At 37.0% G+C, this 17,122-nt stretch overlaps 1 protein-coding gene across 9 annotated transcripts in view; it reads left to right on the forward strand.

Annotated features, from left to right (window-relative positions):
• Nucleotides 1-17,122, forward strand: part of PCNX1 (pecanex 1) — a 169,750-nt gene that overhangs the window by 41,734 nt on the left and 110,894 nt on the right. For 8 of the 9 annotated variants that reach the window (XM_019451368.2, XM_019451370.2, XM_019451369.2 and 5 more), the window contains exons 3-5: nt 8,075-8,180; nt 13,859-13,904; nt 14,949-15,038. In XM_019451368.2, the coding sequence (XP_019306913.2) occupies nt 8,075-8,180; nt 13,859-13,904; nt 14,949-15,038 (242 nt within the window). Of the gene's footprint in view, nt 1-4,241; nt 4,349-8,074; nt 8,181-13,858; nt 13,905-14,948; nt 15,039-17,122 lie in introns of those variants that run through there. The other variant, XM_019451374.2, reaches the window with a different exon arrangement.

A 17,122-nucleotide genomic window follows, 5' to 3' on the forward strand; every position in this document is an offset into this window, starting at 1 on the left:
AGAGCCAGACGTGGGGCTTGAACTCATGAACCGCGAGATCATGATCTGAGCTGAAGTTGGACATGTAATCGTCTGAGCCACCCAGGTGCCCCTCCTTTCAGCATTTTTATAATTTTATTTTTCATTCTTAAATTGAAGTCAAGCTAAAAAATTCTGGTGTTTTTTTTTGGTTTTGTTTTTTAGGTTAATCCCAACACTGTTGAGTGAATAATGCATTTTCCCCCAGTAATTTTAAATGCTTTCCTTTTCATTAGTATACTTATATATACTTATGTCAGATTCTGGGCTTTGTTTCCTGCCCCATTGCTCTCTTTCTGTTTTGTTTATGCCATAATGCTTTTATGACTTACTAATATGCTTAATATTTAGTGGCATGAATCCCTTTTCAGTATTTTTATTTTTTTAATTTTAATTTAATTTATTGTTTTGAGTGAGGAGGGCAGAAAGAGAGAGAGAGAGAGAGAGAGAGAGAGAGAGAGAGAGAGAATGAGAGAATCCCAGAATCCCAAGCAGGCTCTGTGCTCAGTGCAGAGCCCAACATGGGGCTCAGATCCCACAACCAAGAGACCCTGACCTGAGCCAAAATTAAGAGTCGGACACTTAACTGACTGAGCCACCCGGATGCCCCCTTGGTATTTTTCTACTTTAGTGTTATCTTGGTTCTTATGCATATACAGCTGACCCCTGAACAACGAGGGAGTTTAGGCGCTAAACATCCTGCCTCATGTAGTCAAAAATCCATGTATAACTTTTGACGTCCCTCACACCCGCCCTACTCCCCCACCCCCCTGCAAATTTATTACTAATAGCCTACTTTCCCTGGAAGCCTTACTGAGAACAGTCAACTAAAACATATTCTGTATGTTATATGTGCTATGTACTATAGTCTTACGATAAAGTAAGCTAGAGAAAAATTATTAAAGTCATAAGAAAAAATACAATTATAGTACTGTAAAATGTAAAAAATCCACATGTAGGTGGACCTTCATAGTTCAAACCTGTGAAGTACAGGGTTCACCGGTACTAGGTTTTCTGTGAGATGTCCCTTGTGTGCTCAGCCTCCAGAAAATTCCATTAGAATTTTGTTAAGTATATTTAATATAGGGAGAAGTCAGCCTTTAAAATATGAAGACTTATCAGCGACATGGTGTATACGTCCAATTTTTCATTTGCCTTTTATGTCTCATAAAACTTGGTATTTTTTCTTTTGGGGTGTATGTATTTTTTAAGTCTATTCTATTAGGAAATGCGTAACCTTGTATTATGGATGAACAAACCTGCACTTAACCTGCCAGGGCTTGAATCACTGCATGATTGTATGACCTTGGGGACTGACTTAAGCTTTTTATGCCTTGGTTTTCTCATCTGAATGATGAGGTAAATAACAGTACTGTATCATAGGATTATTATGAAGAATGAATGAAAGATCATATATGTAAAACATTTAGAACCATTCCTGGTACAGTTAGCTCCTGATACAGTAATTGTTAGCTCCTATTTTTTCTGGATATATGTTTTTAATTCCTTTTGTTAATGAATTATTTTTCCATTTTCTTTTAGTTTAAAAAATTTTTTTGTGAAATGTATATATTTCTAAACACTTTATCAGTCATATTGTTCAATATAATTTAGGGAATAATAATTAAGTGACTACTTGATTCCCCACCACACAACTTAAGAAATAGGATATTATGCAAATACCATACAGGCCTTCATGCAGTTCTTTCCCATTTCATTCTATTCTTATTCCTTCAAGAGTGACCATTATCTTGAATTTTGTGTTAATAATTCCCTTGACTTTCTTTATCATTGTGTAGTCTTTGTAGATATTATTAAACATATATTAATTTTATCTTGGGATTAATTTGGGATTAATTGGGATTCCAGTTTGGGATATCCTAAAGTGTATAATACTATATGTCTTCCTCTGGGAGGGGCTTTTTTGTGCCAAATATTGTGTTTTATAGGCTTATTCATGTGGATGCTTATAGTCATCATTTATTCCTGCTTTTGCATACTCTAGTAAGCAGGAATAGACTACAGTTTATCCATTTTACTTATCCATGTGTTCTGAAAACACATTGTGTGTGTTTCTTGGTACACATGCATGTATCTAGTGAACATAAGCTGGTTTATAGGGTATTGTCCTGTTCAGTTTTAGTAGATAATTCCAGCCTGTTAGCCAAAACATTTGTACCAGTTTACACTCCCACCATTAGTATGTGAAAGTCCTTCTTGTTGCATATCCTCATCAATATTCGACATTAGTAAGTTTTAAAACTTTGCCATTCAAGTAAGTGTGAAAGGTGTCTCATTGGGACTTTCTGATTACTAATGAGGTTGAACATCTTACCATATATATTTGGTCCGGGTAGCTTTTCTGTTCTTTCCATTGTCCATTCTCACCTTGTTTCATTTTTCTTTGGAGTTGTCTTTTTCTTATTGAATAATAGGAGCTTTTGAAATATATTCACGGTACACTACTTTATTGGTTACATACATTACAGACATCTTCTCCCACTTTGTGGCTTGCTGTTTTGCTTTCCTTAAGGAGTCTTAAGATTATCATATATCCTTTAAGATTTATCATTTTTTTGGTAACCAGCACTTTTGTGTCTTAAGAACTTATTTCCTACAGGAAGATCAGAAATATATTCTCTTATATTCTCCTTTAAAAGTTTACATTTCTTTTGTTTTCTCATTTGAACAAATTATTTTAATTGGTAGTGTCAGGTAGGGGATTCAAGACTTATTTATGAATAACTGGTTTAATCAGTATTTGTTAAGCAGACTATCTTTTCCTTGGTGATCTGCAGTACTCTGTCATAAGTTAAATTTCCATATATGGTGGGTATGTTTCTGGCCTCTCTTTTCTGTCCTGTTGATCTGGTTCTCTATGCTGTGCCATTACCACACTATCCCAGTTACTGTAGCTTCATAATATAACTTTTGATAATTGGTGGGGCAGACCTCCTACTTTGTTCTTTTTCAGGAGTGACTTTTATTCTTGGCTCTTTGTTTTTGAAATAAAATGTATGGTCTGCTGGGCAAAGTCTACAAGAACTTAAGATTTTTATTCTTTTGCTGAGAATCATCTTTAGAATAGCAGATCACCATTTATTTAATCTTCTTTAATATCTTTCAATAAAGATTTATCATTGCTCCATTAAAAGGCTTGCATAGCTTTTGTTAAATTTGCCAAATTATTTTACAGCTTTTATATTATAAAACTCCTTTATAATTACCTTTTTAAATATAGCAGTTTACTTTTTTTTCCCAATGTTTATTTATTTTTGAGACAGAGCATGAGTGGGGTAAGGGCAGAGAGAGAGGGAGACACAGAATCCTGTGCTGTCAGCACAGAGTGCGATACGGGGCTCGAACCCATGAACCGTGAGATCTTGACCTGAGCCAAAGTTAAGATGCTCAACTGACTGAGCCACTCCCTATTTAACTTTTACATTGACTATGATTTCTAACACATTGTTAAAATGAAATAGTATTGGCTTACATCCTTGTCTTTTTCTAACCTTAAATAGTGTTTTTAAAGTTTCACCATTAAATGAGATCTTTGTTGTAGATTTTTGTTCTTGACATGTTTTCCCCACCCTCCCACTTGGGACTTTCACATTCTGTTCTGAAGAGAAGAAATGAACAGGAAAATACTATTTCCAGAGCCTGTCACTGTGCTTGGTACAGTATAGTTGTCAATTTGTTGCATGATTGAATGAAGATAGTAGGACTACTTGAGCCTTATGGTTTTCATTGGCTCTGGGACAGCAGTTCAAAATGCTTATTAAATCTTTATCTTAGAAAAAGAGTCAAAGTCATTAATGTTTGTATTACACTTCTAATGTTTCGCATTGGATTCCAATACGATTTCAGGACTGGAATACAAATATATTGGAGACCATATTTTCTGTTTCTCATGGCTGTAATGCTTCAAATATTGGAAATTAAGGATCCATTTAAACTGTAGGTAAATTTTAGGCTAAAGTGTTTGAAGATTTATTTTGTTTAAGGATTTTGTTTTTATTATATTTTTATGAACATCATTGTAATTTAGATTAGATTTGTAAATTTAGTACTGAAATGGTACTGTGAAGTTTTTGATTAAAGCCTGAGCAATTAATGATACTAATAACCAACAAATTAGTTTGTGAAGTCTCCTTTATAATTCAGATTAGACCCCTTCTGCTTTTCTGCCTCTCCGTGTACCTGGTATTTTTTTTTTTTAACAGATGGGGAAATTAAGGCATAAAGGTAGAGATTCCCTGAATTTGGTGTATTGCTTACTGCAGTAGACCACTTTGCCTCTGTGAGAATTGTAAACTACTATACTTTCCAGGTATGTGCTGAAATTGCCATTGCCGAAAATCTGCAAGTCTTGCTAATAAAGAAAACTCTTACTCAGCCGTTTTGTGTGTTTAGCTATATTTAGGACAGCGACAGCTGGCTAAAAGTTCTACTTCTGAATTTGTAGAGAAGAGAGGTATAGTAATTTTGCTAGAGGATTATTTTGTTACAAAAATTGCTGTCCATTTTTTCATTCATCCTTTTTGCTCCCTTCAATTCCTGCTTCTCTCTCTGTGTTGGCCATTGGGCATTTGCTCTGGATCATTGTTTGTCAACTGGGGGCGATTTTACCCTTAAGGAGACATTTGGCAATATTTGGAGACATTTTTTGTTTATCACAACTGGGGAAATGCTGCTGGCATTTAGTGGGTAGAGGCCAGGGATGCTGCTAACTGTCCTACAGTGCGCAAGATGGTCCCCCACAATCAAGAACCAAGTGGCCCAAAATGTCAATAGTGCTGAGATTAAGAAATCTTTGTTTAGACAGTGATGTTCATTTTTGGCTTTGAACTGGAAAGAGAACTTCAGTGCTTGTTTTTTGAAAGGCAAGTATTGGTGTCTTCGAGTGGACTTCAGAGCTATACAGACAAGATGTTCAGATCTTGTCTTAATTCTCACTGGCCATGAGAACCTACATTAAGGTGTGTGGGGGGAAAAGAACAGATATAACACATTGTAGAGTACTGTGTAAATATTATTTGTATCCTCCTTTCCCACCTGAACTGCATATACCAGTGACTCAGCTTATGTCGTTTACTCCTCTGACAGGTTTTTACACCTTTTGGTTTTCAGTTTTTCATCTGTAAAATGAGAATAATCGTATTTATATTGTAGATTTTAGGAGGATATTCTGTGAGAAAATGCAAATAAAGCATGTGCCCCTATGACTGGAATGTATTAAGAACTTAGTAAATATTTGCTTTTATTTGTTATTTATAATAACTTCAGATTGTAATCTTTTGTATCTATTGTCAGAAGTGGTATATAAAACTAAGTAATATTGTCCATCAGCTGATGAATGAGTAAACAAAATGTGTCCTGTCCAAACAATGCAGTATTATTAGGCCATAAAAATATGAAGTACTGATAGTTGCTACAACTTGGAGTAACCTTGAACACGTTATGCTAGGTGAAATAAGCCAGTCACAAAGACCACACGTATTATGATTCCATGTATATAAAATGTGCAAAATAGGCAACTCTAGAAAGACAGAAAACAGATTCCTAGCTATGTAAGGCTGGGGGTGGATGGGAAGGGGGGTGGGGAGGTAACAGTGAAGGGGTTTGTTAATAAGGTGATACAAATGTTCTAAAATTAATTGTGGTGATAGTTGTATAAGTTGATGAATGTATTAGAAACTACTGATTTGCAGAGTTTAAATGGATGAATTGAATGATAATGTGAATTGTTTACCGGTACAGTTGATGTATATAAACTGGGCAAGATGAGGGCTCTCCAACCTTTCTCTGGGGTTGAATATTTTATTCCTTAATCCTCACCTTATGATTTCCATCTGCTCTCCATCTTCTGATTTCCGTGGGATGTGACTTAGAGAATGGATTCTGGTGGAGAGAACAGTGGTTGCTGGTTAGTCCTCCCCACTCATTCAGGGTGGTGATAGCGGTCTGTAAACCACTTACGATGTTGCCCAGTTAGCGGTTTCTCCTTCTGGCCTACATGTCTTGTATGGATTGACACCAAACAGCTAACAAAGCTGAGCACGTTTCACTTTTTCCATGTCTGGATGTTTGCGTGCTGAATTGGCTGTCACCTTTGTATCTGCGTTCCGGTATGTTTTATTTCTATACACGGATAGCAAGTTAGAAAGCTAATTTTCTTTAGTGAACATGATAGAGTTAGGAACCCATTAAGTAACCAGGGACAGGATGGTTATGAGACCATTAATAAAAATTTGCTAGAATTTAAACAGCTGTAGCGATAAATACTTATTAAATGGAAGGTATACTGGCTAGTGAATTCTGTTTTGCCTGTATCTTTTGATCGCAGCTGTCAGAATACCTCATTGAAATAGGCTTATGGGGATTTATGGCACACGTTACTGAAAAGTCTACGTGTGAGGGGTGTCTTCAAATTGGCAAGGTGTAGTTTCAGTCACTTCATGACCTGACTTATCTTTACCAGGCTGGGCTCCTTTTGTTCACTTGGTTTCTTAGCATCTCCCCTTATGGTTATAAAATGGCTGCAGCAGCCCCAGGCCTTAAATCATCTCAGCATTGAGACTAGCAGGTATAGAGAAATATCCTCTCTTAACAGTAGAACACCCCCCCCCCCCCCCAACCCCGGCCTGATTCATACTAACCTGAGTTGGGTCCTGTGCTTATTCTGGAACTAAGTTCTGTGAGCAAAAGAACGGAACGTGCTGATCGACTTTGGCCAGTGGTGCTCCCCCCCCTAAACCTGAGAGTACGTGGTTAACATTACCCAAAACCATATGAGAGTTTGGGATGAGGTGGCTCACCAGAAGAATTTTGGGTTGTTTTTTGGTGTTATTGTTAACCAGATGATTGAACTAGATGGTGGATGGCAGGATGGTTTATATCTACTATAAAATACTAGAACTTTCATCCCTGATAATAATAACTTCAAAGTTTATCGAGTGTTTCCTCTGTATGTACCAAGTAGAATGAGTAAAAAACTTTGGGCAAAAAATAGGATTATGGTAACTTAGGGGCCTGAGTTGTTCTAAAAGTTATGTTCCTAAGGAACCTTATTATAAAACTTTCTAAGCTTTTTGAAATTTGGTGTGATGTTTTTTCCTAATTTGGGGATCCTCTTGTCTTTAAGTACTGTATGTAGACTTCTTCAGTTCTTTGAACTTAGTGCTTTTCTCTCTTGTCTAATACCTGTTTTACCACATCACATCATTTTATTTTCATTTATTTACTTATTAGAAAAATTTTTTTAATGTTTATTTATTTTTGAGAGACTCAGTGACAGAGTGAGAGTAGGGGAGGGACAGAGAGAGAGGGAGACACAGAATTTGAAGCAAGCTCCAGGCTCTGGGCTGATAGCCACGGGGCTTGACCCCACAAACTGTGAGATCATGACTTGAGCCGAAGTCAGATGCTTAACCGACTGAGCCACCCAGGTGCCCCATCGTTTTACTTCTTAAACTTAAGCCTTCTAACTCTATACAAAACTTAAAATCTTAGCTTTCTACTTCTGTAAAATAAGTTAGTATTGCAGTTAAATGCTGTTAACTTAAAAACTACAGATAGAGGTAGTTTGACAAGGGTGACTGTTCTTTTGCGTGTTGATCAGTATCTTGCAGCTCAGTGAGACTGTGCTCTTAGAGATTGGTAGTCTAAGATGTGATTACTTTCTGGGTTTGCCATGGCCGGTTTCTCCTTGCTCTTGGGGAGCAAAAGGCAAATCGTGTCTTTGCTAGAGTGGTTTTATGGCACAAGTCATAAAATACGTGCTATATTTAGTGTCTATAATTGTCATTAAGGCTGCTTTCTAATATTGGATTGGGTGAGAGTTTTAAAGATTTTCAAGTAGTGATGTGGTTATAAAATAGTTCAGACTATAAGATTTAGGAATGAAGAATGATCTTTTTTTAAATTGCTATGTTCTCTGTTAGAAATTAGTATAGTTTAGTTTTATAGAAAAAGGTATAATAACTTAAAAATAATAAAAAAACCGTTGGTGGCAGAATAACGACAGTTACTCTCTTTTTCTCAATGTTCCCCACAGCGATCCTGGTGGAGGGATTGAAATGTCTGAGTTCATTCGAGAGGCCACACCCCCAGTTGGTTGCAGTTCAAGAAATTCTTATGCTGGCCTAGATCCAAGTAACCAGGTGGGAACCTGCTGTTTTGTCTTTTTCCCTCCTCCTGAGGGTGGTCTCAAGCAATTCTGTCTGTAATAGTCCATTGGTGTTGGGGTTTATCTTGCTGATTAATACATTTTTGATTGTTTATTAATATCTTTTGTTAGTATTCTTATTTTTAACTGAATTTTCACATTAATCAAGTCCATTTTTGCTGAGCATGCAGCATGCTCAGCAAAACTACTCAGCAGCTACCATTGCCTGCAGTAGTTTTGATCACAACAGTTGTGCTGAGTGCCCTTAGGAAAATCAGGTCCTGTCTTTCACAGTCTCATTTACCTTCGCTTTTTTTTTTTTTTTTTTTTTTTTTTTTGTATCGGAAGGGTATAGATGTCTGGGGTTATTCCTAGCTTAAACATGGCAAAAAAAAAAAAAAAAAAAATTAAATTTTTAAAAATCTACACTTACCGTGGTGAGCACTGAGTAACGTGTAGAATTGTTGAATCAGTGTGTCATACACCTGAAAGAGAATGTATGTTGATTATACTTAATAAAAAAACTTTCTCAAAATCTTGCTGTTCAAGGTGTTAGTGGTAGAGTGAGATGTAGAATACAGATCTGCTTTTGCCAGTTTTAATGTCTTTCCATTCTGTAACTTTTAACTTAAAATAGTAACTCTGAAAGTATGCTCTCAAAGGGTGACTGATGCCTGCTGTACTGTCATTGTGTGTAACCCCGGCCAGGCCTTTGCTGCTGCGTTTCTCTCTTTCATCCTAAACGTCACCCACACTAATCCAAGTCCTACTTATTCCCGCCTGCCCTCTCAGCAGACGAGCCTGCTAGCTAGAGTAACACTGCATAAGCATAAGAGGGGAAACTTAGTCAGAAGCTTCGAAGTCTTGTCGTAGTAGAACTTTAGATAACTATGGGTTGTAGTAGGTTATTATTTTTAATTTTTTTTTTTTCAACGTTTTTTATTTATTTTTGGGACAGAGAGAGACAGAGCATGAACGGGGGAGGGGCAGAGAGAGAGGGAGACACAGAATCCGAAACAGGCTCCAGGCTCTGAGCCATCAGCCCAGAGCCCGACGCGGGGCTCGAACTCACGGACCGCGAGATCGTGACCTGGCTGAAGTCGGACGCTTAACCGACTGCGCCACCCAGGCGCCCCAGTAGTAGGTTATTATTTTATGTCAGCCTTTTCATTATGGAGAAGAAGAGACCGCGGATTTGTATTAGGGTCTAGATCTCACTTCTTGATTTTCACTTCAGTCTTTGTGCTGTTCTACTACTCTACTTGTGGGTTGAAATCACTCTTCCTCCTTTCTGCTCCACAGACTTAGGTTTTTGTTTTGTTTGTTTTAACTTCCCGGACTAACTCTAACTTTTGTTAGAGCCATCCCCTGTTTCTCAAGATTTTCAGAGACCTTGTGGTATTGCCTCTGTCTCTTGCATGTGGAGCACTTACTGATGTGTTTATTTAGCACTTGGGATTTGGTATGTGATCATATGTGGCAGTCTGTAAGCCTCTACAGAGCAGACTGTCTTCTTTCCTCCCCTGGCTAATAGACCGCCTTGTGCAGAGTTGACTTTCAGTGAATAGGTGCTAATTATCTTTATCTACATAGATAGTAGAACCTTAGAGGTAGAATCAGACCTGGCTGTTCATTTAAGAAAGGAACAAGTAGCAGACCTAATTATCCTGACTGCCCCACAGTATTCTGCTGTTCCACATTGTTTAACCCTACATTATCTCAGAACAGTATTAGGAAAAACACCATATTCTGTGAATCAAAAAAACCTTGAATAGGGTCTTGTGTAGAAGATTTGCCTCTATTTGAATTGTATTTCACCATTTAAACTTCCAAGTGGGTGAATTTTTGGTTGCAGTTTTAGTTGTGATTGAATGTAGTGTAGTATTGAATTCTTTCCGTAACAAGCAGATGGGAAATGTCAGAGTTAAACACACACACAGAACATTATGGAAAAGGACTGTGACATTTTAATTAGGTTCATACCTTTCAAGTTTCGGTTTTTACAATACCAGTTTTAAAGAAAAATGTTGCTATCCTTAACCCTCTCTTGGTTAGCCTGGCTTTCTGTGTCTCTTTCCGGAATGAAATGACTTAGCCCTTAAATATGGCTGCATGTTTTCTGTGCTTAACTAAGTCTGGCCTTTGTTCATACTAACACGTGTTGGCAATGTAAGATTACTAGGGAGCGAGCCTGTGTTTTCCCCACAATCTTTTGGAGAGCCAAACTTTTTATCATTTCTTTCAGCAGGACAGTTGAAAGGGTACGGCCGTCTTCAGTAACTCTACCATGGTTTATGCAGGGACTCCCATCCTGAGTGTTATTAAAGCTTGTCTGCAGACAAATGCATGGCTTGCCTGATTTGGTTTTCCTTAAAGCATTAATTCTTGAATAAAAATTGGCAAATATTGGAACTTATTGTGCTACATGGATTTTGGTGTTCTAGTATTATCCTAACAAAAGGAATGGTTGGCATAATTATTGTTACCGCCTTTTTGTATACTGGTAGCCATATTACCAGAAGACATACTATATTTCTTGTACGTATTTTATTATGTAGCATTTATTACACCTGATCTTAGTTATTTGTGTGAATGTCCTCAGTACTAGGTAGTGAACTGGAGCGTAGTGGCTCTATCTCAGTTGTTATTATCATTGTTTCCTTCTTGCCACTTCTACCTTTGTCTCCCTTCCATCATCTACCCTCTGTTTCCCTTCCCTTTCTTTTTTCTTGTTTTTTTTTTACTGCTCCCTACCTCCCTCTCCCTCTCTTTCCTTTTGTCACTGGTCTTCCTTCATATATTTTAGTGCCAGATACCTTTCAAGTCAGTTTACTTGAATGGAGTGGGGAGGGGGTCTTACCCTCAGACTTGACAGTTTCGTAGTAGATTTGCCATAAATAACCAAAGTCAGAAACATGACATATGTTACCAAGGAAATATAAATATAAGATACAAAGTAATAATTGTCATAGGAATGGTACAGAAAAGGGGATAATGATTTTAGGGGAGAAAATAATTTGTTTCCAGCTGGAAGAAGGGGCAAAGTCTGCACGGAGGAGGTGGCCTTGCCTGATTGTTCTTTAATTGGAAGAAATTTTTTTCTCAGACACCCATAATCCTTCCTGACCTTTCCTATGGCATTTATAAAAGAGAAGAAACAACCGGACCCTTTTGGTTTGTGCAGACTACTTTTTTTCCCTTCAATTTTTCATTTTCTAAATGTGTTCATTTTTACAAAAATAGCTAGTGAGGGAAAGCAAACAGAAGAAAATAAAAATCATCCATAATGTCATAATCAAAAACCATTTTTAAAAAAGGTGGGATTATAGTATGCATGCTGTTTGGAACTTGATTTTCTTTATTGACTATATCATGAATATTAATGTCATTAAGTGTTTTTCTACAGTGACATTTTGGGGAATGCATTCTCCTATTTGGATGTACTCCTATTTGGATGTTCATTTTCTCAATCCCCTGTTTCATATGTAAATAGTCCCAATTCTTATATTTTGGGGGGATAAATTTAAATAATGCAGGAAAACAAGAAGAATAAAATATAATCATCCATTCTGTCCATTAAGCCAGCAAGTAATAGAACTCACCTAGTTAAGTGACTTAAATAAGAGTTTATGTTTGTCATCCAGGTATGGAGGGGGCTGTGTGGCATTTGTTCAGCTCAGTAATGTTAGGACTTGGGCTGACTTTTCCCTCAGGGTTGCAGAATGAGCACAGCAGCTTTAGTTATGACCCTGCTGGAAAGTAAGAATCAGGGGGCACTGTGCGCAGAGTTGTCCTCGATTGTCTCCTCAGACATGCAGAGATCTTTCCCTGAAGCCCTCCCGCAGACTCTTGCTTGTGTTCATTGACCAGGAACCAAGGCGTACCCCTAGACTGGAGACTGGGCCCCCTTCTCAGAGATCAAAAGATGGATACTTGGCATCTGAGCAAAGTGGGAATCTTGTTAAGAAAACAAAAGGGAACACTTCTGTGGTTGTGACCAAATGACTACCATAATCATATTCAAGTTTTGTTTTTTTTAATAGAAAGAGGTGATGTGAACCTTGACTTGGCTTTTTTTTTTTTTTTTTTTTTTTTGAGAGAGAGAGAGAGCGTGAGTGGGAGAGAGGGACAGGGGGAAGAGAGAATCCTAAGCAGCCTCCTGACATGGGGCTGGGATCATGATCTGAGCCAAAATCAAGAGTTGGATGCTCAAGGTGACTGAACCACCAGGTGCCCCCAAAAGTTTTTTTTTTAAGTTTAAATTTGTAGAAGGGTGTGCATAAAGTGGGGTTTTTGTTTATTACTTGTTTTTCTATCTAGGGAATAATGTGTTTATTACTCTAGTTGAAAATAACATATGAATTCTATAACTTATCTAGCGGGTGTGGTAAGAATGAAACTTTGTTTTTCACATCTTTTTCTAACTGCAGAGCTTTTTATGGCTAATTGAAAACAAAGATAAGGAAAAATCAGGAGACTCAAGCTTAATAAATTGTTTAAAAATGTTGCAAAACTTATTTTTTTTTTATTGGCCACATCAAGAATTAGTAGTTCTAACCTGTTTGTATTTGCTTTTTTTTTTACTTACTTTTTCACTGACATATAACTATTATGCAGCATAGTATACACTTCTTAAGTGTACAGGACAGTGGGTTTTTACATACATATACACCATTTAATTGCCATTCTCATGCCCTTTCAAACTCAATATTGACTTACATTTTGAGCAAATTTCTTATTTTACACGCCTAGTCAGTTGATTCATTGAAAGGAAAGATTTGGTAAAATGCAAAGTATTAAATGAATATTCTTAATTTTATTCTAAAATATTAAATTTGCTTGACTATGTTCTTTTAATATCTCTTAAAAACAGGTTATAGAAAGTTGCTAGGACTTGCGGATTTAGTAACTGTCATGTTGTTATGTTTGGTTTCCCTAATGTGTTTATGGAATTTTTGGTATTTGTTTATATGATTTTTATGGTAGTGTAATGAATGATGACTGAGATTTTAGAGGAGTGTTCTATCATCTGGAATATAAGCATTAAAAACTCAATAGATTTTAGTTTTCTGTTTATGACTAGTGCTAAAAAGTCATTTTTCATGGATTCCTTAGTTTTTTTCTTTTTAAAGATGTTAGTAGCAGTCTACAAAGAAGTACTACTTACTTTTTGTCTAGCACTCAGGAAAGTTCATATTGATACACTAACAAGTTGACAAGATTTACGCTGCTCTTTGTAGCATATGTGAACGCTTTGTCCAGAACCTTCCTTTTATATACCCTGATAAGGGCATTTGTTTCAGGTAGACTCAACACCCAGTTTTGCTTTTGTTTATAATATGAACATGTCATGATGCAATATAAAAAATGGTGGTAATTGTATGACATAGATTGCTTGATGTTGGAGGCATCCTGGTCTGTGGGCCCATCAATTCTAAGCATGCAGAGGGATTCAATCAGTGCCCTGGCACATCTGTAATATATATATGCAGAATGTGCTACAACAAATAGGTTATGTGGCTCTGATAGAACATGCCCAACGGGGATCTTTTAATATTGATAAAAGTAACTGATAGCATGTTTTAATAATATGAAAGTTTTGCTTGATAATTTGCTAGTCTATATTGATAATGATATATAGCATTTTAATTAGTTTTAATATCATATTTTCAGATTGGATCTGGTTCCTCTCGTCTTGGAACAGCAGCAACTATTAAAGGTAGACATTATCTAAGTTGAAAGTTGCCTGTGACTTTCCATTTCATTTTTGGATGTAATAAAGATAACAGTACTGTGTATTCACATGTAATGAAAAATTCTTGAAATTATTTTGTAGATACAGTTATGTATCTTGTATTAAAGGTTACTTGATTTAAATTTGGTTCTCCTTTCATCATCCAAATCTCACAAACATATTTGAACATTTGCATTACATTGCATGAATTGTAAGTTTTGCTTTATAAGAAACTTCCTTGCCTTGAAGGACAATACTTTCATGGGTTTTGGTGAGGTGTTGAAAACTAAGTAATTTTATGTGAAACCTTTAAATTGGGCACAAATGAGACAGTAAAAAAGAGGGAGAGTCTTTTATATATACCTATTACATACATCTATTTCAGGTAAATTCATATTTTTTCCCTATACTTTTTTAGGGGACTTTTTATAATTATCTCTGGGGAGGAAATTTACATTGTTTCAAGTTGTTATTACAAACTTTACATTTCTTTTAGAAAATTGCTTCTTTTTAAAAATTTTTTTTTTTTTTTTTTTTTTTACGTTTATTTATTTTTGAGACAGAGAGAGACAGAGCATGAACGGGGGAGGGTCAGAGAGAGAGGGAGACACAGAATCTGAAACAGGCTCCAGGCTCTGAGCAGTTAGCACAGAGCCCGACGCGGGGCTCGAACCCACAGACCGCGAGATCGTGACCTGAGCCGAAGTCGGACGCCCAACCGACTGAGCCACCCAGGCGCCCCGAAAATTGCTTCTTTTTAAAGGAAGTTTTATTAGCAGTGTGAAGGTTTCCTTATTACTTACCTTATAGTGCTGTGAGAATAAAGATGTGGTTTGATAGTCTGTGATGCTTCCTGCTCAGTGATCTTCCATTATTGTAACCCATACAAACAAAAACTGCTCTAGTAGCTATCGTGTACCAGTACAGTACATAGGAAATTAGTGTAGTTGACATCCTTTCTGGTTATGCCACACCGTACAGCCTTTGCTTTTAATATAATGTGCTTACACGTTTCTCTTAATTTTGTAGGAGACACAGACACCGCTAAGACTTCTGATGATATTAGTTTAAGTCTGGGCCAGAGCTCTAGTCTTTGTAAGGAAGGAAGTGAAGAACAAGGTAAGAACATTATACTTGACACTGATACCATATATTATGGGGTCCAGGATGACTTTGTAGAATATGTTTGATTGATACTAGTATGATTCCATACTAACAGTATGGAAGCCACATAAGGGTAGAATTTTTTGTCTGTTCACTGATTTATTTACGGTACTTAGAATGGTACTCAGAACATGTAATAAGTTTATAACAAATTAATACGATATTTTGAAGAAGAATTAAAATAAAATTCTTAACTTGAATGATAGTAAAACAGTGTTGTAAGTACTTTTATTTTTTTAATTTTTGTAAAGGTTTTTTAAAAAAATCATTTATTTTTTGAGAGAACAAGTGCGCATGCATGCCCTGGGGACAGGCAGAGAGAGAGAGAGAGAGAGAGAGAGAGAGAGAGAGATAGAATCCTAAGCAGGTTCTACGCAGCGCAGAGCTCGATGAGGGCTCAAACTCACGAACTGTGAGATCATGACCTGGATGCATAATAGACCGAGATCAAGAGTTGGACGCATAACCGACTGAGCCACCCAGGCGCCCCTATAAGTACTTTTTGCTTTCTGGAATTCACTGACCTGTGTTCTGCCAAGTAGACATGGAGGGAAAAATTTTCTGAGCATGTGCCCTGGAGTGAGTATGAGATGGGAGATAATCTGCTAGTCTAGTGGGTCAGAGCTTCTTGCCTGGTTTAGTAACCTACTTGTGAAACTGTTGTTTTCCATCTAGTGTGACCCTTAATTGTCAATTGCTTCAGGTCTTGCCTAACAGTATGTTTTGGTAGAGAAATAATTTGCTGTTGGACTTACAGAGAAACTATGCCTGCCTCCAACATGGTGCCTCCTGTAGCAGATTTTTAATAGAAATTTGGGGTTTAAGTGATTTCTCCCTGCCTTTGTTCAATTTCATTATAAATGAGTATTTTGGATTTAATGGAGTTTTTTTTTTTTTTTTTAAGAACTGCCACATTTTTATGTTTCATTACTAATTTTCAAACATGAAAGGATGGATATGTTATCCTGTTTTCAAATGGAGATTATCCCAAGTTACATAATCAGACACAAACCTGTTTTCCTATTTCCAGCCTTTTGTTTTTATTAGCCTATGAGTGATTTTCAGAAGGCAGGCAAGCTGATAAATTTCCTGTTCTTAATTATGATGGGGCACCTGGGTGGTCAGTTGGTTAAGAGTCTGGCTTTAGCTCAGGTCATGATCTTGCAGGTCGCGAGTCTGAGCCCCGTGTTGGGCTCTGTGCTGACAGCCCAGAGCCTGGAGCCTGCTTCGGATTCTGTGTCTCCCTCTCTCTCTGCCCTCCCCTGCTCCTGCTCTGTCTCTCTCTCTCTCAAAAATAAATAAACATTAGAAAATATATTTTAAATTATGAAATTTATGTAGCTACAAATTGATCACCAAATTATGACATTTTCCTCTTAATTTAGTGTTTTACCCAGGTCTAGTTCTTACAAGTGTGTTTTGTTCCTGTACTTGGAACGTAAGTTTATCATGCTGTCACTCTGCTTTTTGGAATTGCAGTACCCCATCATTTATTTGCTTTTGTGGACTATCCCTCCCAACATACCCCTCCCCTCTAAACTTTCTAAACATACTGTATAATAAAGAAACTATCTTCTTATAAAAGGTGAAGGCGAATTCATCAGTTTGAGAATTACAGTATCCCTTTCTGTGATATGTAATCAGAACGTCTCAAAAATTAGGTAATGATCTTAGAGGGGCTAGTGCTGCTGCATTTATGGGTCATATTTCTTTGTTTTGTATCTGGGAAGTACCATGCATGAGCAAGAATTTTGTAATCTGTTGGGTTGGCAATTACATGCACACAAACCTACTCTGCAGATAACATACTGACATAGATAGTGATGTCTAATGTTCACTGAGTGCACACTATTAATATACACTAGGAGTCAGCAGACTTCCCGTAAATGGTCAGATAGCTTCATAGGCCATATGGTCTCTCTTGCAACTACTCAACTGCCATTGTAGAGCTCAAGGAGCCATAAACAGCACATAAATGAGTGAGCATGGCTGTATTACACTAAAACCTTGTTCAAAGTAGGCAGAAGGCCAAATTGGCT

This window comes from Panthera pardus, unplaced genomic scaffold (assembly GCF_024362965.1).
Source record: "Panthera pardus isolate Hobbes unplaced genomic scaffold, ASM2436296v1 HiC_scaffold_24, whole genome shotgun sequence".
NCBI classification, from domain to species: domain Eukaryota; kingdom Metazoa; phylum Chordata; class Mammalia; order Carnivora; family Felidae; genus Panthera; species Panthera pardus.